At 40.2% G+C, this 27,837-nt stretch overlaps 2 protein-coding genes across 9 annotated transcripts in view; both read right to left on the reverse strand.

Annotated features, from left to right (window-relative positions):
- YAP1 (Yes1 associated transcriptional regulator) overlaps positions 1–5,682 on the reverse strand; it is a 96,995-nt gene extending 91,313 nt beyond the window's left edge. For all 8 annotated transcript variants that reach the window (XM_074916651.1, XM_074916634.1, XM_074916642.1 and 5 more), the window contains exons 1-2: positions 5,115–5,682; positions 1,904–2,151 (exon numbers count right to left, since the gene is read on the reverse strand). In XM_074916651.1, the coding sequence (XP_074772752.1) occupies positions 1,904–2,151; positions 5,115–5,432 (566 nt within the window). In that variant the 5' untranslated portion in view covers positions 5,433–5,682. The remainder of the gene's footprint in view (positions 1–1,903; positions 2,152–5,114) is intronic.
- Positions 5,683–6,707: 1,025 nt separating this feature from the next.
- Positions 6,708–27,401, reverse strand: CFAP300 (cilia and flagella associated protein 300). Its single transcript, XM_074932396.1, has 7 exons — positions 27,292–27,401; positions 26,754–26,835; positions 25,028–25,100; positions 19,956–20,122; positions 17,530–17,702; positions 11,348–11,414; positions 6,708–6,929 (listed from the first exon to the last, which is right to left on the reverse strand). The coding sequence occupies exons 1-7, from the start codon at positions 27,399–27,401 to the stop codon at positions 6,792–6,794; spliced, it is 810 nt and encodes a 269-aa protein (XP_074788497.1). The 3' UTR covers positions 6,708–6,791.
- Positions 27,402–27,837: the final 436 nt, after the last annotated feature.

Consider the following 27,837-nt stretch of genomic DNA (forward strand, 5'->3'; position numbering starts at 1 on the left):
CACTCCTTTCCCCTTCAAGACACATCCTTCACAGCTAGCAGCTCTTTCAATCATTTACTTTGGATGTCTGCTTGAGAACAAATGATCTTGCTCATGCAGATGAGTTTGCCAGACTTGTGTGTACTTTCCAGTCTCAGGCTCTTTATTGTTCTTGCTGAAACCTGACCCTTTGAAATGGATACCAGGACACCAAGAAAGGACAAAAAAAACTTGCAGAAAAAAAGGAAAAGATTTTTTCTGGTAATAATGAAACTGAAGCTTTCCAAGAACAAACCTTTCACTCTGATTTCACCTGAATGAACATGATTTTTAAAAACACCAGTAAGACCGTGAAGACATTTTGCATCTCTTAAACTGTTTGATTTCTGTAAAATTGACAGCATTATCAAACACACACTTGTGACAGTAAAACTTAGAAATCAAATATCTATTTTTCATGCTTCATAAGCTGCTCTTTAAGGGTTCTCAGTAGCACAAAGTTTGCTTTTCATTTTAAAACTGTCTGTGCTTTCCTCAGGGTTCAATGAGTTACAATTGTCAAATGGCATAAACTTGCACAGTTGAAAAAAAATTCTATTTGTGCCCACTGAAAGGGCTCACATTCTAGAATATGCTGATTTGTTAAACTTCACCGAAGAAAATATCACATCTTTTAGATCTATAGCTAATGCTCATTTTCGTATTCCTAATACAGAATGATTGTTTTCAAAAAGTAACCTTCAGTCTCAAATGACCTCAGACAACTGCCATAACCTCTTTTCGGTTAAAAAAGACTGATGCTAATTTCTGTATGGAAACACCACTGCTACAGGAGCAAGCAATGGTTTTAAGAAGTTCTACAAGTTCCATTTTCGTTGCAGACAATGTAAATTTGTTTTTGAAGCTACAAACTCAACTACTTCAACCAAACGCATATATTAATGACAATGTTTTAGCAAGAAAGGTAGGGATATAGATGTTTTCCTTGGCTGAAACAGGTTTTACATAAATAACACCCTATGCTGCCCTCCCCTCTCCCAGCCCTGAAAATGACATATAATGGGTTATTTAGAGACTTGCAGTTAAATAAAATGTTCAAAATATAGTCAAAATATTTGAGAGCCAATTATGTGTCTTGGTGGGCATACTTTCAGGAAGAAGGACAAGCTCCTGCTGTTTTAGAAAACTACACAGCATAAAAGAAAATGCTCCCTGATGAATTAGGTGTCAGATGGTTGGCATGTGTAACCTCTCCTTCAGTTATAGAAAAAGGTGATAATAATTTCACTGTGTGAAAACGCTACAGCTGTAGGAACAAGAAACATTGTTAGAAGTTCTGCAATTTCCCTTTCACTGCAGGGAACGTAGATGACCCTAATACTGCAAATACACACATGTATTAATTTCCTTGTGATTAGAAAGCAGGCAAAAATGTTTTGATTGCGTACTTACACAATTGTCCTTGTTCAAAAATTAAGAAGTCCCGATACGTTCTCACCACAATAGTTTCTAAAATTTCTCTGTATTTTTACATCTGTGTCATAAAAATGAGGTGAAACCTATGTTGACCTGCACAAGAACTCTGGCAAGATTCAGCAAATCCGAAACTCACATTATTTTAAAAATCACTATGTGTATTTCACTCATTTTTAGTATACAACATAATGGATAACATTCTTCAGCTAAGATTAAGATAGGATAAATATTCACAGAGTACCATACAGTTTTGAGAACCAGCAGAGACTTGATATGGGAGAACTACTGAAGTGGTAGGTTCTCCTACTTAAAATCAGGAGCATGTTTTTAAAAATACATTACTTTAAACACAAACTTACTAAAATTCAGAGACTGTACTTATAAAAAAACCACAACCCACAACAAAAAATGCCAGAGATAAAGCTAACTGAAAACAAGTTTTACTTACTTAAGAAAGTATCTCTGTCCAGATGGTGTCTTAGCCATCTCCCAACCTGGTGGCAATGGTACATCATCAGGGATCTCAAATGACGACTGGCGGAGATGTTGGGAAGATGGAGCTCCGGGTCCAGTCACTACTCCAGAGGGTGTAAGAGTCCCTGGAGAAACAGCTCCCAGCTGAAGTGATGCTGGAGAGGAATGAGCTCGGACATGCTGTGGGGTCAGGGCTCCTGCTGTCCCTGCATCAGTGCTGGCCTGCCAGGAGTGAAATTATTCCCATTAAGATTCTTAGATTTCAGCAGAAATGCAGCTGTCAGAAGACATTTCACTTTAAATGAACCTTTCAGAAGAAATTCTTAAGTTAGTCATTCGGAAGTTCTGCTTATTTTCCAATTGTTTCTGTTCAAGAGAGCCTCCAAGTAGGTTGGTTAATTAGCATCACAAAGCCCTTATGTAAGTCAAGAAATATTAACTGTAAGTATGTGCTAAGTGCCCTCAGTTTTATTTTGAAAACTAAAGTTCTTATTCCTTGGTTCAGAGTTAAGAAAAAAACATGGCCACAGTCAGCAGTCCTCATACAGCATACGGCCTGGTTCGTTACTGGACTGCACCCACCCATTACCAATGCACCCACTTTATGCTGAAGGAGTTAATTTCCCACTCTCCTTTTGAAACTGCGGTGTGGGGGTTCAAGGACACCCACACATACACCCTCTGCAGGGGTTTAAAAAGATTACACAAGGAGAAAAGCCACAGAAATGCCCATCGACAGCAGTGAGTTCCAACGGAGGAAGACTCCTGAACTCAACCATTAAAAAAAAAAAACAAACCTATACAACAATACTGTACACCAAATTTCCTAAAACGCATGCAAACCACGCTTTTAAGGGTACTGGGAGCTTATAAAGAGTCTGTCTGCGCTTTAGCTAAAGCAAAGCTTCAGCAAACTGTTTAACCAGTCAATCAGAAATGACTCACAAGATCATTCACCAGAGTTACCAGTCGTAAGTACATAAAACTTCCGTGCCAGTAGTAAATACGTGTCCATCGTGAAACAGAAAAAGCAGCTATGAAAACTGTAATGAAGTAATATTGACTCTGTAAAATATATTTACCAATTAATTGATTTTGTAGATAGACCAAAGACAGGGACACCTATAATAAGATGCATGTATCAGCCCCTACCACACCTCTCTACACAAGGTATTGCACCTTATATGAGGCCCCATTTATGTACTCTTACGGAGAACTCACAATTCTGTTTCACTACATCTGTATGCAAGCACACGTGAAGTTTCATATATTAAACTGGTAACGAATTAGATTACATTTAAACAAAATACACAAGTTGCATATCAACTGAATTTGAGGCATTTTAATTCTTGAGAAAGTGGGAGAATTACAGAAACTTAAAAGACCTTTTCTGTTAAACAGTATTTTTGTGGCACAATGAAACGAAAAGGAAAATGAAAACAGTCTTTTTTAAAAAAGACAGTCCACAGCGAACCAGATGCTTCTCTGGCTTTAGATGGATTTCAAATTTATGTTTTAGGAACCACCGACTGGTACAAGGAACAGTGATCCAACTAAATATGCATTACAGATGAAGAGTAATATACACAAGCAAGATAACGCTAAACTTAAAAGTACAAGTTGTATGAACGTCACACACGTTAAGTGCCCTTCAAAGGCGACAGCTATTTAACTGCAGTTGCTGTGTTTAACAAGACACAGCACCAACTGTTAGGTGAATGTATACCCGTTCGCATGTGTGCACCGCGGAACTGCGGTAAGATCTGCAAAACTTAAAAAACCCTACACGTAATAGCCTTACTCCTCGCTGGATTTCAGTACGCTATTGAAGTCTGCAACTCAGAAGCAAGCAAAGCTACAGAAGCAACTGAGCCCCACCCCTTTCTATTTTCTTTTCGGTCCTGCAATATGAAGGCCAGACTGATTTTTCGAGTAGTTGGAAAATGAATTAACTCCCTGGCCGAGAGAGTACGTGCCAAGGTTCAGCCTAGAGTGAATTTCTGAAGCCAAGTTATAAATCCCTCAAAACAGAAGTTTAATAATGGAAATGTTGACAGACGCTTAACAACAAGAGTACCAGGCACCAGTACACTGAGCAAGTTTCACTCCTACTGGCTACACAGATAAAGTGACAATAGCCAATAATAAAACCTATTTTATAGCTTAGCAACAAAGTTCACTACTTAATAAAACACTCGAGTAGGCACAGCCTCTTTCCAAAAAGTTGTAACAGCAGCCTAAACATTAACTTTCAGTCGTATTCACACCAACACTCAGGCCTTGGCACAAGAGTCACTCTGTGGAAGACCGACCGCTCCCGGCGGCCGCGGGCGGCCCTGCCCGCATCCCCCCGGGGCCGGCGCCGCCGAGGCCTCGGCCGCCCCCAGCCCAGCCCAGCCCCGCCACGCCGGGGCTCAGACCGCTCCGCCCGGGCCGCGGGCGGCTCACCCGGCGGGCCCGCCGCGCCGCCGCACCTGAAGCGCGGCTCGGGAACTGAACTTCGTGTGTGTGCGAAGGGGTGAGTCCTACTCAACCCAGCGCAGTGATGAAATGGTGGAAGAGCTACATCCATATTGTTTGACGGGACGGGGGTGGGGGAAGTTTGGCACAACCTCGTTATTACCCCCCTCAACAGACGGGCAGCCCCACGGCGCAGGAGGATTAAGCCTCCAAGCGAAATCCTCCCCGTCTTCCAAGAACAGCGTTTTCACCTAAGTTTTAGGGGCTTCTCCCCACCGCCGCCGCCTTCCCTGTGAGGCCGAGAAAGCGGCCACGGGTCGCGGCAAGGGGCGGATGTGGAGCCCGAGGCCCCACCGGAGACCGCGTCGAGGCCAGCGGCCACCCCCCGCCGCGGCGCCGGCTCCCCTCAGCGCCCCGAGGCGCGGGAGGCGCGGGGCCGCACGGCGCTCCCGGGGAAGAACAAATAAAACGGGGAGGAGGAGGAGGAGGAGGGCGGACCTCCCCGCAAGGCGGGGGAGGAAGAAAGGCTGCAGCTCCCCGGCAGCCCCGGCCCGGCGCCCCCCGCCCCGCTCAGCCCCGCGGAGGGCGGATTCCCGCCCCGGCCCCCTCCCCCACACGCCTCCCCCGGGAGGAGCCCGGCGGCGGGGAGGGAGGGCGAGCGCAGGGCCGGGCCGGGCCGCCCCCCCGCCCGCCCGCCCGCAGCGCGGCCGCCCCCTCCCCCTCACCTGGCGGGAGTGGGCCTTGGGCTCGGGCGGCTTGAAGAAGGAGTCGGGCAGCTTCCGAAGCCGCATGGGCAGCGTGTGCGGCACGTTGGCGCCCTTGGGGTTCATCACGGCGTTGAACAGCGCCTCCAAGTCGGTCTCCGAGTCGCCCCGCACATGGACGATCTGGTGCCCCGCCGGAGGGGGCCCCGCGCCCGGGGGCTGCGCCGGGCCGGCCGGGGCCCCCGACACCGCGCCCGGGGGCTGCGGCGGCGGCTGCTGCGAGGCCGGGGGCTGCGCTGCCTGCGGCGGCTGCTGCGGTTGAGGCTGCCCGGGATCCATGGCTCCGTCGGGACCCCCCGGCGCTTCCCTGGCGGCGCTCGGCGGCTCAGAGCCCGGATTCCCGGCCCCGCATGCCCCGCTCCCCGGGCCGCGGCTCGTCCCGCTGTCGCCGGTCGCTTCTCGCCCTTCGGCGGGGAAACCGACCCGGCCGCAGCAACTGGCAAAACAACTCTGACCGTGCGGCGCTTCCCCGAGCCCGGCCCAGCCCGGCCGGCGCCTCCGTCCCGGCGGCGGAAACTAACTCACACAACACGCCAAACAAAAGTTCGGAGTTACGCCCGCCCGAATCACTCTCCGCCGCCGGCTCCGCCCCTCCTGAGCCCGCCCGCACCGTATCCGACCGAGGCAGCCTGTGCCGCGCGGCCCTCCTGCGCGCGCCCGCCCGCACCGCCTCCCGCTCGGGGGGCGCCGCCGCGGGGGGCTCTGACCGGGACCCCCGGCCCCCCCCGCGCGCCCCCCCGCAGCCGCCCCTCGCCCGGCTGCCCACCGCCCCTCCCTGCGCGCCCGCCCGCACCTCTCCCGGCTGCCGCCCGCCCGCCCTCGGCTGCCACGGAGCGGCGCCGCCAAACAGAACTTTTTTTTTTTTTTTTTTTTTTTTTTTTCCCTCCCGAACTTCCATCCCAACTTCCAGGCGGCCGCTCCGCCTGGCGGGGGGTGGGCAGGGGCGGCCGCGCTCCCCTCCCCCGCGCCCGCCGGCACCCGCGGCCGGGCGGGGGAACCGGCCACACGGGCAGGGCCGCGGGGGGCTCGGCCCGGGACGCGCCCCCCCCCCCCGCCGCCTCCCGCAGCGGGGGCAGCCGCGGGGCTGAGGCGGTGGGGCCCGGCCCTGCTCGGGGCGAGGAGGCGGCCGGGCCCGGCCCGTCGGCCCTCGGCCCCCGCCTCACCTGGCGGTGGCGGCGCGGCCGCGCCCGGGCGGCACCGGCCTCCCGGGACGGGGCGGGGGCTGGGGGCGAGGGGCCGGGGAGGTCGGTCGGTGCGAGCCGGGCCCGGGCCGCCTGGCGCTCTTTCTCCCGATTCCGCAGAGATTTCACTGACTCTGTAGCCTCCCCCCTGCATTTATGCGTCGTGGATCTGCAAAGCTGTTTCATACGTTGACGAGAGACCTTCAGAAATACCTTTTATTAGATAAAACAGGTGAAGGAAGGAGAGACAAAACTGCCAAAAAAACAGCCTCGAGAAGTGCCTTTTAAATACAGAAAAACTGTCACCAACCCCGTAGCAACATCTGCGTGAAGGTGTAGCCTTTCGGAGCGGATAACCAAGGAGCACGCCCTTCCTCCCAAGAAAAGGAAGCAATTTCTACCTGAATTCCCGCAGAGAGGCGACTACCTCCCTTATAAAGCTGGAGAACAGCCACGTTTATAAGTAGTTAGTAAATAAGCTTCCACCAAAACAGTGATACAGAGTATGCACATGTCGCTTGCAGGGATCCACAATCAAGTAGGCAAAAGTCTGTTGGTGGCTTTTGCTTGAAGGGTAGCATAGGCCATTATCATCCTGAGAGAAAGTAAAAAAACCACCACAGTATTAGAAACAACATAGATACCCATGAGAGAATTCATAAAATCTCAATGAAATGTATCATTTTGTTCCAATGGTAACAATTTATTTCATGGCAAAATAGAATAAATGCACCATAATTTATTTAAGCGGCATTATGTCTCCATGGGGATCCTGATGCTGCAAAATGCACACCAGTTCTGTCTGCATAGTTCCAATAATCTTGAAGTAAATGTAATATTAATATAAAATGTAAAATTAAAACATGTAAGCATGTGCTTATGCCATTAGAGCATAAAATACAGATGATTAAATACACAACAGCCCAATCAATGTTTCCTTTGAACCAGAACAAAAAGTTTGGGGTCTATATATTAATACATAAAGCTGTTCTATCAGTAATTCTTTCTCACTTAACATTTGCTAATGCGTCTGTTCAGTTTCAAATATTTGCATTTAAGGAAAACTTTCATTACAGCTCTTATTAACAACTTTGAACAGTTCTCGAAAATATTTTGTGTGCCAATCCTCAGAAAGGGTTTGAATGGAATCTAGGCACCTAGCTTCAAAATCCTCATTCTGAAAAAACACGTTCAGCTGACAAGCAACACAAGAACTGGGCTCTTCAATTTAACATCCTACGTCTGCACATGTCAATAAAAACTTCAGCACTGACAGGGCAGCACAGCTTGACACATGCTTCAAATCCAGTAGGGATCCAGAAACTACATAGGGGGATCTTTGGAGGGTTGGATTTTTTTTTTTTTTTCATTCAGTCTGGTAACTGAACATCTAAAAGACAAGCAAATACGTAGCTGACACCTCCTTTCTTTTAAAATCTGTAACAGTTTCTTCCTGCTCCCCAACAGCTTTATACAACAGTTGAAGAGACGTAGGTTTTGTTCCAATTTTTTCACCTAAGAGAAATTGCTATATTGCATATATTGTCCATTTTCTCCAGAAAAAATTTAAACTCCTGGACTACAGACTATTCCAGATTAGAGGCACATCTCTCACATTCTTTTGTTGGAGCGGTCTTCCTTTGCATAAAATAATCCATTTTATTTGGACCAAGGACACATGAAAACTGTAACCTCTCTCAGCGGTTAAGGCAGTCACCTTAGACAGAAAAGATCTGTGTTCTAATTTCTGCTCCAAGGACCATTTCTGAATTTCATCCAGTAGCTATTACTGGTACCCCATTTTTTCTTCTGTTATTTCAAAAAGGATGAACCTCCTACTATATGTTGTGTCTTCCTTTGGGGGATTACTCAAGAGCATAAATCTTGAATTAAGATAAGCACCACCACAAAAGCATTGTTTAAGACAGGTAGAAATTTGATAATGTTTATTCACAGCATTTTCCAATGGCAGTCAAATGCCTCAAGCTAAAAATAGCATTCTATTTTTAAGCAACACAGCATCAAGCTCTGTAGCTCCAGTTTTAAGATGCCTAGCTCTCTTCAGGTGTTTTTCAGGGATACATAGGTATCAAACACTGGATTCGCAGTTGCAGTAAGGAGAGCAAGCTTTAAGATTTTGCAGTACTCGGCATCACAATGCCTTTGGAGTTTGATCCAAAAATAACCTAAGCTAATGCATGCAACTGAAAGAAAGCAAGAGAAGATCGACCCCAAAATGTGATTGCTAGTTAAACTTTTTTCCCATTGCCACTGAAGATCCTGCTCCTGCAGTCCTTGTGGAACTGACCGACGTCAGTTGAGGTTTTGGCTCTTTAAAGGCAGTGTTAGCACACTAAAAACTTGTTCAAGAACAAAACCGAGTTAAGTTCTGGTGTTCTGGCATTTCAAGAAACTCCGTAATATACCAAACCTGGTATCAGGAAAATAAGAAATATAATCTAATTAAATGAAAAGGGTTCTTCATTTGCATTAGTAAAGAAGGTATAAACCCCTTAAAATACTTGAGCATAAAGGCTCTGGAATTTACAGAGACTTACTCTGGGTTTTAGAGCAACTGGGTGCATGTACACAAATTAAGAATCGTACCAATTCCATCTGCAGTGTGGACTTTGGTTCAGACATGCAGGGGGTGTAATGATTGATTTACTGATGTTAGAGTAGGATCTTTTTTTTTTTCTTTGTAGGAACACTGATAATCAGCTGATTATTTAAGAGTACATATGCATAACATAATGCATAGCATAATACAGAAATAAAAATACTGCTGAACATCTCTCAGAACTGGATCACTTAAAAAACTTTTTTTTAAAAAATACTTTTTGAATAAACTATGCATTACACTGATTTCTAACACTGCCATAGTTTGAGCTCAGATAAAGAAAGTTCTAACGGATCAGGTAGCATCCAAATACTTCATCTGTAACAACGTTTCATTATATACAAGCCCCAAAGCTCTCAAGGGTATTCGGAGTTCAACAGAGGACTTGGTCACAAAATATAAAATTATTTCTCTTGTGATGCCCAGGTCTGTCAACTCTTGATGTTGAAGCGATCTACAGACATTTATAACTCCACCTTAATACCTTGAAATAATTACATCTCTAATACTGTGGATTTTTGAATATTGTTTCCAAAACAAGGGCTTCTTAGCCACAGCTTAAAAAGCAAATAAAAAGGAAGGGATGGTGTCAGGATGGGATTACATAAACTTCTTAATTCCTGATTCCATTTGTACTTGTGCATATATATGACTATATTTATTTGTCCATTTAGTAGTCCAGCATGCAAAAATGTGTGCTCTTCTACCTTCTCAGCTGCTCTTCCAGTCACTTTTACCAGAACAGCTGCTTTTTTTTTTTTTTTTTTTTTCTTTAATATATCAGGCTAAGAGGTTATGTCCATTTCTTTCAGATAGAAACCAAGAAAACATGACTTAAAAATTGTCAGCTCAACATTAAGGTCATAATGATACACTCTACAGCTATTTACCAAATGAACTCAGAAACTAAATCTACTGCAGAAGTGTAGTTATCTCCTTGAGACATTTTTCATCATAAGCACAAGACATTTATGTTCCAGTAGGTGCCCTTCTTGTCACTGCCAAGTAGAGTTTAAAGAACTTTGATCCACAGAGCCACTAAACAATCTAGATATACCCATTTAAGCTTTTCTCTATTCTGAGAGAAAATTCTTCAGCATGTTCTTTAATGGAAAGCAGAATTTCAGAATTCTTCTTCACCTCACAAATTTTCAGAATGTGCAGTAAAGCCCAATTTTCCCCCAAGCCTACAGGGAGCATAGCCTGCTCTGTATTTACACTGGATTTTCTTTTGTCCGTCCACTTTTTTGTTTTCAAAAAGTTGACAAAGCTTGTCTTTTTTTTTCTTTCTTCTACTTTTTTTTTTTTTTTTTTTTTTTTATACTGATGATATTTAATGTATGGCAAAGACAGTTAGGGAAGCTCTTAACTATCATGCACCTACCTACACACAGAAATCCGCACAGTTCACATCAATACATTTGATACAGAGATGGGAAGGAAACAGTAATAACAGAAGAACATCGAGTTATCAGGGTTTTGCTTTTTTATTTTTATTACAGTCTGCTGCATAGTAAAAAGGTAAAATTTGATACACCCATAAAGTGCTTATTTTCAAAACCCTTTCAAAAGCCTTTCATGAATCACACACAGTACTTAAAAGATGATGACCCACAGACAAACAACTGGGCTATTGGCAACTTATAGGGAAGTTTGTGCAGTCCGAAATGACATCAGCTCGTTCTTTTGAAAGTGGGTACATTATCTGACATTTAAGTATTACATATTCTGGTTACTCAAGAAGAATTTGGAGTAGTTCATCCTACTGTAACAATTAAATGACAGATATGCTGAATCTAGTAAACATGAAGCCAGTTCTCAAACTTATCTTGATGGTAAATGTATGATTTTGCAAGAGAAACAGATAGGAATGAGACTTGACAAGGGAGGGGAGAAGAGGCTAGCAGTTATCTCACCACCCCAACCTTTTTGTATACTGAACTTCCTTGCAGTCTTTACAGAAACAGATGCAATACAAGCTGCTCAGAAAATTCTAGCCACATTTCCAGAAACAGAACTATACAAAGTCAAGAGTGGATTCTTAATCCTTACTGCCATGTTAAGTAGATCTGAAACAAGAATTTCTCAAACCTAAAGAAATTATTTTTTTCATAAACTAGTTTCTGGATGACTATTATGATTTCAAGTGTAAATCCAATAAACCTATTTTTAATGAGCTATCAAGTAAAACTTTAGTTGGTGGTTATTGATGAAGAAATAATAAAGAAGATGAGATCAGGGAAAGAGTTAATGAATAAAAAGTAACAACTATGGAAAAATAACCCTTTAAAATGGAATCTTATGCTTTCTTTGTGTAAATGGCAATTCATTCTTTTCATGTTACGCATGTTACTTCCAGTAAAATCCTGTACCAAAAAATTATTAATACTTACATATGCAGTCACTCTGAAGACTGTAGAAATAATTTGTATTTCATTAGTTTCAGGATTCTTTTGAACACTGAAATACAGGGGAATAATACATACTTAATATGTACAGTAAGCATGGATTATTAAATCCTTCATTTATTAAATGCATTTTTAACATATGCACTGTGTTCTCATTCAAATTTGATCAAGTTCATATTAATAGTTAAAATTCAACTCATGTCACATTGCACATTGACCATAAAAAGGTGCATTGACCATTGTTAGATAATGCGAATGTTATGAATGTGTCTAGTCATCTGTTGGTTTCACTGTTTTCAGCTACTAAATCACAGCAATACTACCCAGGCCTAGATGACTCCAATATAAAGTCTGCATTTTGATAGCTATGAAAAGTTATTAAGCTAAACATTTTGTAAAAATCTTTTCACATATTCTTTGAGAAAAAAACCTGCAAAGTGAACTTCTTCTTTAATACTGACTACAAGAAGTAGTAGCAGTACAGGTGAAGAAATGCAGACTTTAGCTCATTTTTAATTAATATATAATTATAGTTTAGGTTAATTTTTCCTCCTTTGTAACATTGTATATACAGACAGCTATGCAACTTAGGATAGTATTAGTTCTGAATTTTTTTATTTCCAGACTGTGTTTGTCGTGAAGACTGCCATTTCTTCTGTCACAACTACCAATAACACTACAATATTATTGCAAAGCATCCAGCCGTCTCTACATCTTTTAAATTTAAGTATTTTTAAATGTATCATTTTTCCTCAGGTCTGCTTTAAGTGATGCTTACATTTCTTCATAAATTAGATCATGTAACTTCTATTAATTTACCTGATTTCACTGATTCCTGTTTATGATAAATCACTGTGGAGCAGTTGGCACTTAAAAATTCCATACTTACACAGTTCTGAGAAATGCATAGCTCAAAATCTGCCTTGTCACAAACAAGTTCAGTTCCCAGGAAAGATCCCAATATAGCCAAGTTGCTAGAAGATGTGTGTTAAACACAGCCCAGTTGTACGCTGTACCAGCTCCAAGCCGCCTGTGACAGCAGTCCCCTATTACCACCGCTTTTGCAAAGCTTCTTTTTATAAGAACAAAAAAACCCCAAGTCAACCAACATCTTTGTTGATTCAATCTCTCCAACCAATAAAAGAAATTGACTCTCCAATTAACTGATTTCATCTGTAGAGTAATGACTCAGTCATGTATGAATTAAGCCTATACTGTGAAGTTGATCTTTCCTGTGGTAAGTCACTAACAAGGCTTTCTCAGAATTTTTTGTTGCAGCTGACATGTTGATATACTCGTGGATTAAGACGGCATTGCTGAAACTGGTACTGGCCTCAGTTGTCTGCCTTACCACCCCGCTAGAGATTACTGCCTTCCCAGCAGGGACAGCTCAACTGGTTCATGACTCAGCTTCTGACCCCTGCAGTTTACAGACCAGCATATTAAGATAAACTAACATGGATGTCCGTTTATGCTAATGCACTGGGCTGTAAACTGCAGCAGTTCAGAACTGTTTAAGCATCTCTGATGAAAGAGTGACAACTTTCCGAACAAGGTTAGTGGGGTTAGCACTTTCTACCATATATCACCACCCCCAAAGGCTACAACTGTATTTAAATTACTCTGGCTTCATATTCTTGTGTCTGAAAACAATGCTTTCCATTTCTAGTTTCTTCATTTTTATGTTATATATATATATATCTAAGATAACAAAGTAAGGGGTGATAGAGAGTGTCTTCCTCTTTATTCCACTGCCTTGAGAAATGTTCCCCTTGTGGTTAGCTTCCTGTAAGCCATTTTTCAGACGGAGTGTTTATTTCTAGTATTTTGGTTAATTTTTAAGGCAAAATACTATATCTGCCAAAATCAGATGAGATTCTTCCCTTGCTGACTTGAAAGAAACCAGGAGGTTGACTTTGACAAGTTCGCTTGCTCTAATTTTTTCTTTTTTTCCCTAAAAGATTTCAGAAAAAAACCTACATTGTCTTCTTGAAAAGGAATGTATTTCCTTTAAGATAGTCTTAATATTCTCCTTTGTTCTTTCAAATTGTTAACTTCTGAACTATTAATTGAACATGGTAATTCCTTCATCATTTTAATGTGCATCTATTCTCTTTTTATGAAGGGCAAACTTCTTTTTCGTCTCTCAATTCACTTTCAGTTCTATTTATATCCTAACCTTACTGGCAATATTTTATTAGGCTTTCCAAACATTAAAAGAACAACTCAATGCTTTCACATAAATTAATTTATCCTGGGAGAAAGGGCATGGAGATGGCACAGAAGGAAGAAGAGAACAATGACTACAAGATACTACAGCAGCTGTCACCATGGAAGGGACAGTGTCAGAAAAATCAGGGGTTAGGTACAGAAGACAAGATTTATCAACACAGATTCATATATTTGAATTAACAAGTTTTTGTTATATAAATGTATTCTTTAACTAAACCAAAAGTACTACAACAAGGATTTTGACATTATTTAGCTTACACAAGATACAACACAACGCTAAAATTTTGGATGGATTCCACTGGTCAGACGACTTACTGCTGGATTACTAACAGACAAGAAGTTGTGCATTAATTCATTAGGAAGTAGTTATTATTCTTTTCACAAAAAGAAAATGTCTGCCATTTAGTAGTCCTATTTAGAAGTCCCTAGCTGTACTTGTAAAACATCTAGAGTGGTTAATTTCAAAATATTACTGCATTCTCTCATAATAAAGCAATATACATGGAAATGCTTTAATAAAATGAAATCTCAAACCTTTTGACGTTATTTTGAACACTAGTGCCTTGGAGTTAGAACTCATGAAAGCCAGAAGAAAGGCTGTAAGAAGGAGAAGTGGGGAAAAGCTTGTAATAGGTCTGCCACTTCCGACACTAAAGACACTTTTGTGGAACTCCTCATCTCAAGGCTTTTTTCCATAAGAAAAACTTTTACAGGATCAAACCGTGGTGGTTTATACCTCTATAAGCATATCATGATTAGCATAAGTTCATCTGTGGGGGCTAACTTTTCAATGCACATCAGCTAGCACCTGGTAATTACTATACTATCCACTTGTTTTTTGTGAGCCTTCTGAGCCCTCAAGACATAAAAATTAAAGCTTAAGAAGAGTACACTTGACAGGATCTTTTTATACTGCAAAAAGTTCTTAATCACTTTACAAAGAGTAGAAAATATCCAATGCAACTGCAATCCAAGGTGAAATGAAACCAGATGCAGAATAGCAGTCTAGGAAAGAAGAATTTAAATAATAGTTGGTATTCAACAGGAATTTGAAGGTGAACTGTTTGGTAAACAGAACTTGAGAGACCGCTACTCTCATTAACAATTGTTTACTGAAAATAAAAGGCCATAAGAAAGTAATTTTCATTGCTTTATTTTCTGGTGTACTTTGTGCAAAAATGAAGTAGGGCACAGCATGGACTAGAAATCATGATACTGTGGCATGAGTGTGCCTCTTCAGAGCTGTATTGCTTATCCTTTCACTGGCTTTTTCTCTCTTAAGATGGTGGTAACAAAACAGCAACATCATTTTGGATAAACTGCAGACAGGAGAAAATGAGACAAAGCAGGAGACAACCATGGCTGTGAAGGGGGAGGGAAAGTCTGAAATGTCAAGATCAAAAGCTTTTCTCATGGGATCGATTGAGAACTTACTATCAAAGGAGAAAAAGAAAAGATTTAGTTAAATTGTGAGTTTCTTTTTAAACTTGTAGTGAGTGTTAACACCAGCTTCACTGGCAGTGAGAAACCAGTAGACATTTTTAGGCGCAGAAATGGAGAGACATATGGTAGATAAATATTGAAGATCAGTTATGTCACATGAACTGAGTAGATGTAGTTCAAAACTTTGGAGGCTAGAAAACAAGCTGCCAACGGGAAAAAAGAAACCAAAACAAACACCCAAAAACCAGAGGAACAGATCTTGATAAGTTTTCTCCTGGTATTATATAGAAGTAGCACACAGAAGAAAAATCACAGAAATATATAAAGGGTCAATAAAGAACAGGTTGAGGGTAAAGAAAAAGCAAATCTTGAAAGCAGGATAAAATTATGGGGAAGATTTTGGAAGTTGCTTTTTTTTTTTTTTTTTAAGTAACAAGAATTACTTGGCATCCTTGTCAAATTTTACAGCAGGAAAAGGAAAAAGAAGGGGAAAAGGTTTAAGGAGATAGGAAGGTAAAGAAAAGGAGTGGCTTAGAACAAAACTTGAACATGTTTAGGAGAAAACAACAGCAAAGGGAAGCAATAAAGTGAAGGAACTGATTGGATTTGTGCTTTGTCCTAGGTCAATTCAACAGCACAAGAGCAGAAACAGCTGTAGTCAATGCAGAGTCAGATAAGGCCAAGGATTAGAGTAACAAACAGCTTGTTTCCAGTGCAGAGTGAGTGACTTAAAGGGAAGGTAGAGCTGAAGCACTGATGGATCAGTTTCTGTCATATTCTGTGTTTCTGAAGAAGCCACTTGATTTCCATCTACCTATGGTATTCATACCGATGGTATGAAATATCAAAACTAATCACACTAATAAGAAAGCTCTGGTAACTAATCACCATATTCAAATTAATACACCAAGCAATCTAAGTTCATTATTGCTAAAAAATCTTCCTGGAATATGAACAAAGCTCAATTTCTCTGTTTCAGTGGTTTCTCTAGAAGTATTGACTGTTCTACTGCTACTTTAATCATTTATTTTAGATGACTCTGTGAAACAGCATGTGATTAAATCAACTTACACCCCAAAAAGCACTGATCATTAGAAAATCTGAAAGCTGCTTAGAAGATTTGTGAGCTTTTTTGGTTAAGTATTGCAAAAAATTCCCCAAACCAGCCAAATATTTTGTTTTAAATATTTTGTATGGATACAGTAATTGATACACAAGTGCTATAGAAGTAAAGAAATATTCAGGTGATTAAGAATCACTGGGTCTAATCCTTTCACTGTACCTTTGTTCAGACATACACATTTTACTCTTAAGTTTATCCAAAGACATTTTAAGAACAGACTTAATGACAAGTACATCTTACACATTTTTTTCCCAATATTCTTGTGTATAATCTTAAAAGAGGAGATGAAATAATAATAAATGGTCATCACACCATTCCAAATAGAGATGAGAAGGAAGAAAAATATCAATTCCTGCTTTAAGCAATTTGAAGCCTTTGTAGTGTACATTGTAGTGCATTACTTAGTATCCACATTATTAGAGTTCTTGTCCTACCTCTCATTTCAGAGGTCTTCAGTTGTTTTCCATTAATATTGTTCTTTACAGTATCCCATGAACACTTACTATGAGTGCCAAAGTATAATATAATATTTTAGTAATATCATTGACAATCTTCATATTCCCATTAGTTTAGCTAGGAATGAGTCTTTGCATAACCAATTACTACATTCCGTTTCCCACTAACTAGGAAATAAGAAATTTTGTCAATCAGATATATCAAAACAGGGTAAAAAAATTGCCTTTTTTTTCTGAATTTGAACCTCTGACCAATCATCTCTAATCTAAAGGAAAAAAAAATACATACAATTCCAAACAATTCCACACACATCATTTGCCAAGTCTGGTGTATAAGTCCACTGTGTCATGTTAACAGCCAGATTCTAACTCAGCTTTATGCTGTGAGAAGTGTATTTGTGGAATTAATATTGCCAAAATCTAACTGTATTTAAGAAAAAAACCCAACATAGCTGGAATAACATATATACAGAACTAAAAATTTCAACTGAAGTATTTCAATTTTAAAATCCTAAGCCAAAAGCAGCTGAAAGTAGTCCAAGACTTAATTGTTGATATTTTATCAATGACAGTGGGAACACAATCTGGTTCCAGTGCCATGGCTTGTTTTCAGTAGACGATTACAGAAACAAAAATCTTTAAAATGGGAGTGAATTATAAAACATCAATGTCCATATACGTAACATTAAAAAGTTTTTATGTGGGACAGATGCCATTACAATTGCATATATTTTGCCATTGAACTACAACCATTGTTACACAGTAATAGTTGAAGACAAATAAGCTTGCAGATTGATTAAATAACAGCCCCGTTTTTGAAGCAGTACCACACAAGAAATTTACACAAATCAGCATAAAAGTATCTATGCACAGCACATACATTTACACAATTGTGTTAAACGGAAAACACTCACCTCACCAAGTCTTTATATAAAGCTTTTGTAGTTTCTAAGTATGGGCCAACTACATCTTCAAACTGGCAAAGAGCTCCTCCAATGCAAAGATGCTTAAAAAGACAGAACAGAAATTCCTTGCGATCCAATTGACTGAATAAGTCATAATGGTCTGAATCTTCCAGAAGCAAGACCTTGTGGAACAAGAAAATAACAAAGAAGTCAAATAGAAGAAAATTTCTTATTTACGATTAAGTTTATAAACAATGCAACTACTTTGCTGTATGCCACACAGAGTTTATGTCCATATAAAATATATGAACTAAGGATGGAAATAAATGTCTCTGTAAATCCTTCTTCCAATGATGCCTTTATGTTCCAAATTTATAGATACAATGTAAAGCAGAATCACTGTCAGATTTGTGCCCACAAGACATAAGGGAAGATTTTCTGAGAGTCTCATAATTCACTGGTTAATTGTTCATCACTAATGAACAATTCATCACTAATGAAGCAGTCAGTAACCTGAAAATAATCTAGCTGTATTTGGTATGTCGATCACTGCCAATTTGTCTTTGGTAATTTGCCTACATTTCCTTTTTTACTCTAAGTTTACCATTATCTCACATTTGTAAAGGAATCGCAAGGATCTCCCAGAGGAGATCACTCAAACTCACCTTATTCTTTACTATAGACTCTAGTGAGCCTTTATCTGTAGCCTGGATTAACCAGACAATACTATCCAGCTGTTTCCATGCATCTCACCTGCCTTTTGTTGCAATATTATGCGAACACAGAGGACTTGCTAGATTAGTCCTAACATTGCACACTGTAAGGGTGGAGAGGAATTGTAACTCAATATGGCTACAAGACATTTGAGTCACATCAGCTGAACTGCAGATGCAAACCCAGGGGAACTGGTCAAAGCTAGACAAGAGCTTACTGCTCTCTGGCCCTCTTTATAACATCATTACACAACCTGAGTAAAAAGGGGTCAGGGCAGCAACTGTTGTTGATGGTCACCTCATACGTATGCCAACCCCCTTCTTCACTGAAGCAAGAGAAGATGTGGCAGGTAGGAAAGAAACACGGAGTTTTGCAGCTGAGGGCCACCCTCTGACATCAGGAGATAGACAGTTTGCTGCCCCCTGCAGTCTACCATCCTAGGGCACTGACTTAATTTAATCTGAATTTTGACGTTTCCAGAAGATTTTCACTCTTAATTCTTTCTGCCACTTTAGGTTTTACAAGTAGGAATCACGTTCATTTCAGACAAATGTGAATCCTTCAACTTGCAAATGAAAATACACACATCCCTTCCAAGGGAAGGAAAATGGAAAAAGAGTGAAGCTCCAATCATTTCTTACTTTAAATGCTGCCTCTAATTTTCCTACATTCAGTATACTTAATTATCAGAAAACAGTTCACACATACCCAGCTTAGAAATAAATACATAGTATTTTGAACTGCTAGGCTACAAATCACATCTGAATTTCAAACACGAGCTTGAGTTCTCTCCTTTTCCCAGAACTTTCCAAGACAGACCAGTATTTCAGGCCACATCCTGTAACCAGTGTCACTGGTTCAAATACATTGTCTTCAAAGGATTTGCCAAGTGCAAATGAGTGCAACTCTATAATTAAGTACTTACGTTGATTATATATACAAGGAAGAGCAAAATCCAGTTCGCCCATACTATGCTTTGCTAATACTAAACAAATATAAGTTTTAGCTTATGAAGTCAAAAGAAACACTTACAGTGAAGACATACATTGGTTAAGAAGGTGCCACTGTTAAAGAGATTCTTTTTCAGAATAATCTGCTCTCTGAAAACTCCACTGGAGCATAACAAACAGTTTTTACCTTGCGGGCCTGTTCATGAGTTATATTTAGTCAGTGTTACACTGAAAAATAATTTCCCTTTTCATAGTTTCCTCTCCCTTGTTTCAGTGAAAACACATGAAGATGACTTTCCTTAAATGCCTTCACATATTATATGGTCAGCATTCCTGGCCAGGAATGCTTCAGGATGTAGCTATTGAGTACCTTCAGTTTCATCAACTACCTGGAAGGTTGGGTGAACTCACAGCTCTGCGTATCACGGGACCTTTTCATTGGCACCAACTGTTTTCCCTCCTAGGCAAGTGAGCAGATGCATTTCCCCCACACACATACCCAAGCACTGACTATTTGAGACAAGGGTAAGTAGAAGAAGGTTTTACCTTTTTCTCCCACCTAAAAAGGAAAGAGGGCCCACCTGGAAAACAGCCATTGCTTTCACATATTCGGGTCCTGCAGCGTCTCAGTAATTTCTATCACATGGCTATCAATGCCCATTTTTACCATGGAAAGTAGTATTGTCAGGAAAAAGTATACTGAAAAATGTGTCCTTATGGTACCTAATAGAGTATGAAAAATTATAATAAGCTATTCATTGCTATACTCACCTTCCTTAATTCATCAGAGATGAGAATATCATCGTAATAGTCATCATAACATTTCACAATATCTCCAGTTTCTCTAACAACTCCTCCAGAGTACAGCCGATCAAAAAATGACATGGAAATCTCTGTACAGGGCACCACTGTAGCTTCAATTTTTGTCACTTTGGAACCTGGAATATATAGGAAGGCTTAACTGCAAGTCTCTTGAAATAAATAATAGGAGAATTTCTATGTACTAATGGTTTTACAGTATTTTGTAATTAATTTGATGCAGTATGGAAATAATCAACTTCTCTAAATGGTTGTGTGTGGCATATTCTCTACAAAAAATACAGATCACATAAAGACGACTCAATCCCACAGTCCTTCAAAAAACAAAGAAAGCTAAGAAACAAGTGTAAAGAAAACATTAACTTCATCTAAATGGTACCTTCCATTCAGGCTCATGTGTCTGCTCCCCCTGTTGGTATCAACCAAAACTAGTAATAGATGAAACATACGGGAACTCAACATCAACCCTTAGAAATCACATTCCACAGCTTAAGCCTTAAAGAATCTGTGGACAAATAGCAGATTTCATGTGATGAAGTACAAAACTGTAGGTTCCCTTGATGGGAGAGTGGTCAACAACATCACAATATTAAAAGGCTTTTGACCATACAATTAAAGATAAAATAAAGTGATGCCCTGACAAATTGGCCTAAAGGATCACTAAAGACTAGCATTTAGGAAATGTCCAAATTTCACTCTAGGAGGCAGTATTTCAGGAACAGAAACATACCAAAAAGGGATGTATGAACCATGATGCTTCCAAGAGCAGCTACCATTTCATTCTGAACCTAATCTTCGCAAGAGCAGCATAACCTAAAATTTCTCTTGCCCCCACACTTCCTAAAAGTCTTTGAGATTTCTCTCATATATTATTACATGAAGATTATTTAATCATAGTTTAAGTAGCATTGGCATTTTGGTATCTAAACCCAGGCAAACTGTACCACCTATCTGATCAACACTAAGAAAAAAAATAAAGAGAAGTTACAAGCTGATGGCTTGAAAATATGTCTACTTAGGCTAAAAATACTGGCATTAGATATATTATTATTTTATTGGGCCAACGTAATGTAAAGAAAATCAGCTATAGAGAAAAGCTCAGCATTTAATTGGTTGGCTTCACATCTATAGACATAGTTATGAGAAAGGGTACCTTTTATTAAAGAAAAAAAGTTTAGGACATTCTCCTACCTGTCCACATAATGACTATCAAAAAATAATCAAATTATGTAACCAAAATCACAAGTCAGAAAAAACAGGACTTACATCCTCATAACCTAAGGAAAAACCCAAACTGTTCTTTATTTATTTATTTATGCTCCCTCTCACCCCCTCACCTACAGACACCTCTGACTTCTAATTCTCCAGCTTCCTTTCACAAGGATGGAATTTTTATTTTACAGAGATTTAATAAGAGCTAAATAAGCCTCTAAAATAGAAATTATTTTGTGAAGACCTATGAATCAAAAACTGAGTCAAGACTAATAAAAATCAGATGTTAAATGACTTGAGAAAAAAGAGACATCTTATATTTTCCCAGTTACTGAGCTCAAGGTATAAGAAATTGAGATATTTATAGGCTTTCAAATTGTTAGGATTTTATTGGGGGAGGGGGAGGAAAGGAGACACACTTCTGCTCTGAAACAAGATTTTATGAAAGCTTTCATCAGGAAAAAAAATCAAGAGCTTTGTAATCTATTCAGTAGTTCAGAAAACCAAACTATAAATGGAAAAGTTTAAATATCCTGGAAGCTCCTATTCTCCATTTGAGAGGTGAGGTTTGAAATTGGAGATTCAGAATTTCCTGGAAAAGAGTGACTAGTTTTAATAACACTGTAAAAGTGAGCAATAAAGTAGGAAGAAGAAACGCTTTGACAGCTCTGCAAGTGAAAAACAAAGAGCCGAGAAGTACTGAAGCAGATTAAGCTTCTTACAACAGCTAGCTCTGGAATATCTATAAAGTGCTGCCAATATACTTTTAAATGAACACGTTGGATACCTAGTATGGGGCAGATAAACCCTGGACTAGGTATATTTAGAATTCTTCCCAAAGTTTAAGAAAGATTTTTACCTCAGGGAAACACCTTGCAACTTACTAGTTACAAACCATTTCATATAGAACATACACAAAGCAAGTTCAGTGCTCTGTACCAAGATGGTATTTCAAAAGTTAAAGGTGCAGGTTGATAATTTATAGGTTCAAATGACATCTAAAATTTTTGCAAATGATAACCTATTACAGTAGTCTAAAAATTTACTGCTTTAAGATTACCTTCCAGATTTTAAAACCCCATTCCAAAGGCAAGCAGTCATTAGAGGTTCAAGTACATATGGAAACTCAAGAATCTTAGGCAAATACTAAATTTTTATTTACACAAAAAGACAGTAACCCTATCCCTTTGAAGATAACTTTTCAAGAGTTAATTGAGCTTAAGCAGATACAGTCCTGCCTCCCCAAGACTGCTGACAGGTGCAAGGCCAGTAATGTTTCCAAGGAAAAACTACTATTTAGTTTTCATTGCAGCTATTTAAAAATGCAAGACTCAAGACATAAGTTGGTATGCATCAGATTTGTTCCTTTTGCTGCTTCTATTTTAGAAAGATGAGAGTAACAGATGAAGGGGGGGCTTACAGCACATGACAGAACTATCAGGTATTCTGCCACGCAGCCAGAAGAAGGGAAAAAATATTGCTACTACAGCAGGCAAAAAAGTGTGGTGTAAGAATAGGTAATTAAATATCTGTCTGATCAGATGAAGCAGACTAGACAATATCCTTGTGTATTGTTTACCTAAAAGGTTATATTTCAAATAGCGATAAAGCTGGAGTTCTTGAGACAATGTACTATTGTGAGACACTGCCAGGAATCCCAACATGTGGGGGACCTGAGAAGAGAGGTACATGTTGCATTCCTTGGGGACCCCATGTTTTATGCCACCTTTTGATCTAACAGATGGAGACTGAGGATATTATGGTCTGATAATATTAAGGTGAGGATGAAAAGCAGTCAAGAGAAGAATAAATTAGATTAGACACAGGAAAAAAAAAAAAAAAAAAAAGTAATAAAGGCCTTTTAGAAACAGATTTTACAAAAAAGGGGACCACAGCCTGGAAAAAGACAAAAGGATTATGAAAACAAACTCTCTTGTAAGGTAATATTGTATTGGTCTTTTATATAATGCTGACATTTTTCTGTGGGTCCATAAATACTTTCTGCCCAAGCTCATGGCGGGGAGAAGGGAGGTTTTTAAGAACCTATCTAAACCTCACTTATATTATGTATCCAGAATATCTCCTCCCTGAAAAAAAAACCCTAAAATTTTTGTTTGTGGGACAATAAATACAGTATTCGAATCAACATAGATCATGTCATTTTCTTCAGATTTTCTAAAAAGCAAAATGAACCCATTTCCAGGATTTTCTGTCAGGAACAGGATCTTGTTTTTAAAAGAGTTACTCCACAGTGGTAAGTAAATTATATACCTGGATTAATATACTGGCATGTCTGAAGAAGCAAATACTGGAAGACGAATTTTTACCTCCTCCCACTCAAAGCTAATTCTTACTATATTTTCAAAAAATGCACATGAAGACTAAGTATAGAAAAATGTCCCAACATTCCTCACCAAAAATAGGCAAAGAATGGGAAGATGAAATTTTAAGAGCAAATGGGGTATACCAGCTGTTCAGGATTTAGAAAGGGAACCCTTCCAGTCCTCAGAACAAAATGCATTACTTCTGTGCTGAGGAAGACCGAGAGAATCAGGAGTTAAGCTGAGATACTTGGCAAGTGACCCTCCGCTCTTAACACGAGGTATGTAACCTACTGACCTTCACTACAGGGACTGGCAAGTCACAGGCTAGACAGATAGCCTAAAAAAATTCTTGCCTAAAGCAGGAAAAAGTTTACCCACAGTTTGAAATATATTTATTTTCTTTTTGCTTGCTAGAGTGAAAAATAGGTACCTGAAGGGGAACTCGAGATATTTTTTGCATCTTGTATATTTCAATGGTTTTAACAGCTGAGTACAGTGTATGGAAAATGGATTTTGCTGACAAAAAGGTGGCAATGTCTAGTGTCATTGTATATAGTGGGGAAAACTATGCCAATTCCAGAGAACTGAAATGGAAATGTTAGAAAATTCCCAAAGCTCCATTAAATATTTACACACAGTAAAGTATTTTCAGACAAACCCGAAGAAGTGAGGACCTCCCACTACCCCCTTTTAAAATATTCCTAAGGAAAATCACTTTGGCAATATCAAGAGTTCACATTATACACAAAATCCCATTACACTATCACATGCAATTTCCATGAAATTGTGTGTCATTTACATAATCAAAAATACAATTGCAAAATGGTTGCATAAAATCATGTGCTATTTGCTTTTGGTCTTTCTCCTTTAGTGCCTCATCTCCATCTACAGACATAATCAAGGTTATAAGCTGATAATGATATGGCAACAAACTAGAAGTCAACCTTATGCCATGACTGCAACTAGAGCAACCTATCACATGGCTCTCCTTCTGTGCCTAGATCACTTTTGTTGTGCAGATAGCATATTTGCTCGGGGCTGTGCTCTAGCTAATCTTCTGTTCTCTCAACTTTAATTTGTAACAGAGCAATAATCTCAGATCTGTCCTAAGTAAGGTGGTTGCATCTGTAGAAGAGTATCTTTCTTCAAATATTGTCTGAATAAGGTAGTACTATAATTCCACACTTAATGCAGTTGATCATGCCTGGATACATGATCAGGTCAGCTGGATGTCACAGATCATTTAAAACCACCTCTAGTAGCTTGGTTTATGGATCAATGCAGGGGTCAAGGGAAAAAAAAATATAAAATGTGACAACTTAAACTAGGTAAGAGTATTTTCTTATTATTTAGTAAAATAAGTCATTCTTTAAGATATTTCAACTAGGTGAAGATGCATATATATGAACTGTCATTATTACAAAATGGTAGAGGAAAATAGTTACAACACAGATTTTTTTATTTAAGGTTAATTTATTCTAAATTTACCCAATGTAGTCCATTGTCCTGAAGCTGAGAGCAACTTTAAGCTGGAATTCACATTTTGGTCGTTAAAAAATGCCTATAATATTCAAATAAGAGAACACAAGTTAATGAAATGAAACATAAAATCATAATTTATAGTGCCTTGGATACTTTCAAAGCAAATGATAAGGATCCACTTAGTAAGTAGGTTCTGTATGATCTTTCAGTTTGGGTACTAAGTATCAGACCACCAAATACATGTTTTTGTAACTTTGTGTAGCCAGTGTCTTTTATATACTAAAGATATCTTCATGTACATAATTATATATGCAATACTAACCTTTTACAGTAGAGCATTTTTAGTCCAAGAACACATAAAAAGGTTGTATGTAATCTCTGGAGGTACAGAAAATGGAGGAAGAGAAGAAACAATTCTATCTCTCCATGCAATGTTGTTGAAGTAAAAAGTGAAATGCTAAGTATGATTATAGAATTTACATTTTGTAAATAAGTTTGAAGCTTGGAGAAGTGTAGAGACACCCAAAAGTTATTAAATAGTTACAGAAGAAATCCTAAAGTTATTGAAGGGATAGAGAAGATATTCCACAGTAAGACCTGAAGTATTCAATCTCATTGATTTATCAATTAAAAAAAGGAGACAGGCATAGTAATGTTGGTAGCTGACAAGTTTAAACGATAGATAAGCCAATTAAGAAAACCCAGACTTATGTATATGCAGACATGCAGAGTGAATAATCATTGAAGAAGCTGCTAAGACAATGATGGATTTTTCAGTCACTGCATCTCCAAATCTCTTTACCACCTCTCTGGGATACAGAGAGATCAGACTCTACAATGTAATGGTCCCTTTGTTCTCAATTAATTCACAGCTACTCAGAATTAATCATTTCATAGTGATATTTTCACATTTTTAATTCCAAAGAACCAAGCATTGAGAATGCAAATGCGTATTTTGTAAGCTTCAATCATTTGAAATGTTTATCAGTGGGATATGAAATATTGGTTATTTCTATGTGAATTTCTTTAAAATACAAACAGGTTGAATTCCTTATCTAGGTTAACAATATAAAGTAGACATACAACAAATCAAAGAGTTGTTTTTAAAAGAACGGATGTAAAAACCACATTGTTTTAATTTAAAACCACAGATTTTTTTTTTCCTGTCTGCAAATAGATGAACAGATTGGACTTTGCAGACAGTAAAAGTGGAGGTGACAAAACCAGCAAGAGACTTGAGTCTTCAAAACCTGAAAGCCCGAAATTCCAGTATAAATCAATGATATCCAATAGATTTTAAAATATTTTCAGATAATATAGTGCATATGCACGTCTAATTGCATGGTGTATTTACTGTTAATAGCTGTGAGCACGGGTACCGACTGCATGTACACTGTTTAAAGTCTCTCCCAGGTGGACTTCCCAACATTAAATGCGGTGGCCAAGAGAAGCATCCAGTTCAGGTTCCCATTCTTGGGAATCTTGAATGACTAAATTGTTCCCTCTTAAAACATGGGTAACATTAGCACAGACTGAAATATTTTTTCTGGACAATACAGTTAACCCACAAAGTAAGACTTGAGCACCACACCTAAATCACCTACTTTCAAGGAGAGAGTGAGCAGGTGCATAGCATGCTAACACTGCTGCAGCGCTTGCCATTATGCAGTTTTCCAATAGCTGGATTTTAATGGAAAAAAGTAAACTTAAAATATAAAGGATTTAGAACTACCATAACAAATTCATCCTTCTGATAGGGCTTAAACTGCTGGTCAAAACTGAATGCTTGAGCTGTGATCCTGCCTTGCATGGACCTGAAATGGAAAAACGAGATTAAATCTTCTGCAGACATACTAGGTACTTACACACTCTGAGAATTTTCCTAGGTACACTACATGAAGTCTTATTCTGACCAATAATTACACTTCTTTTTCTTTTTTTTCATTCTCACTTATAACCGCCTCCCTGCCGTCCCTGCAGGGTGGGGGATGCACAACCGCTGCTCAAGCAGGATTAGAGCAACGCTGCGAAGCTGAACTGGATCTCGGCTAACTTTGGACTGGAAGATGCCTTACACCCCACAACAAGCGTTGTACGTTCCTGAAAAATACCGAGGAGACTTCCAATTAAAGCGGGGGGGAATGAAAATAATTAAAAAAAGAAAAAGACAGGGACCCGCTGCCCCCAGAGCGGGAGCCCTGAGGGCGCGGTGGCGGCCCCAGCCCTCAGCCCGCCCGCCCTTCCCTCCCGCAGCGGGCCTTCCCCCCCACCATTTGAGGAGTCGGCCCGCGGTGTCCCCGCTCTCCAGGCAGGCGAAGGTTTTCTGGGGCAGGGCGCGGAAGGCGAACCCCGCCGCGCAGCGCCGATCCCCGGCCGACATCTTCCAGCGCCGCCGGCCGCTCGGCGGTTGCCGTGGAAACGGCGCCGCCAGGCGGGGCTCTACCGGCGCGCGCCCGCGCGGGGCCCCGCCCCGCTCCCGAGCGACCCGCCGCTTCCCGGCGAGGGCCCGGCGGCGCGGCTGCCGCCCTCCTGGCGGGGCCGCTTTGGTTCTGGCCCGTAAAATCCCCTCACTAAACGTCAGGCTTCCCCCCCTCGCCTCTGCTCCTGTCCGTGCTCCGGGGGAACGCAGGCCGGCGGGAGGAGAGCCCGGCAGAGCGGCGCGCAGGCAGGGACTGCTGCTGCTGGCTTAGGCAGCGCCCCCCCAGCGACTTAATGCCAAAACTAACTACCAAAAGCGCAAAGTTATGAATTATGAAGCTCTAATGAATCAGGGCTGCTTCTTGCTTCCCAGGGTGTCGGGCCTTTTGGGAATAGCG

This window comes from Athene noctua, chromosome 1, assembly GCF_965140245.1.
Source record: "Athene noctua chromosome 1, bAthNoc1.hap1.1, whole genome shotgun sequence".
Taxonomy (NCBI): Eukaryota; Metazoa; Chordata; class Aves; order Strigiformes; family Strigidae; genus Athene; species Athene noctua.

Bases quoted from the DNA above. Each gene is read 5' to 3' on its own strand.
- CFAP300 (XM_074932396.1), bottom strand. From the start codon at position 27,401: ATGTCGGCCGGGGATCGGCGCTGCGCGGCGGGGTTCGCCTTCCGCGCC. The intron at 26,836-27,291 runs GTGGGGGGGAAG...TTTCCATTTCAG, and splicing joins GCGGGCCGACTCCTCAAATG to GTCCATGCAAGGCAGGATCA. The intron at 11,415-17,529 runs GTGAGTGTTTTC...CCTGTATTTCAG, and splicing joins TTATATAAAGACTTGGTGAG to TGTTCAAAAGAATCCTGAAA.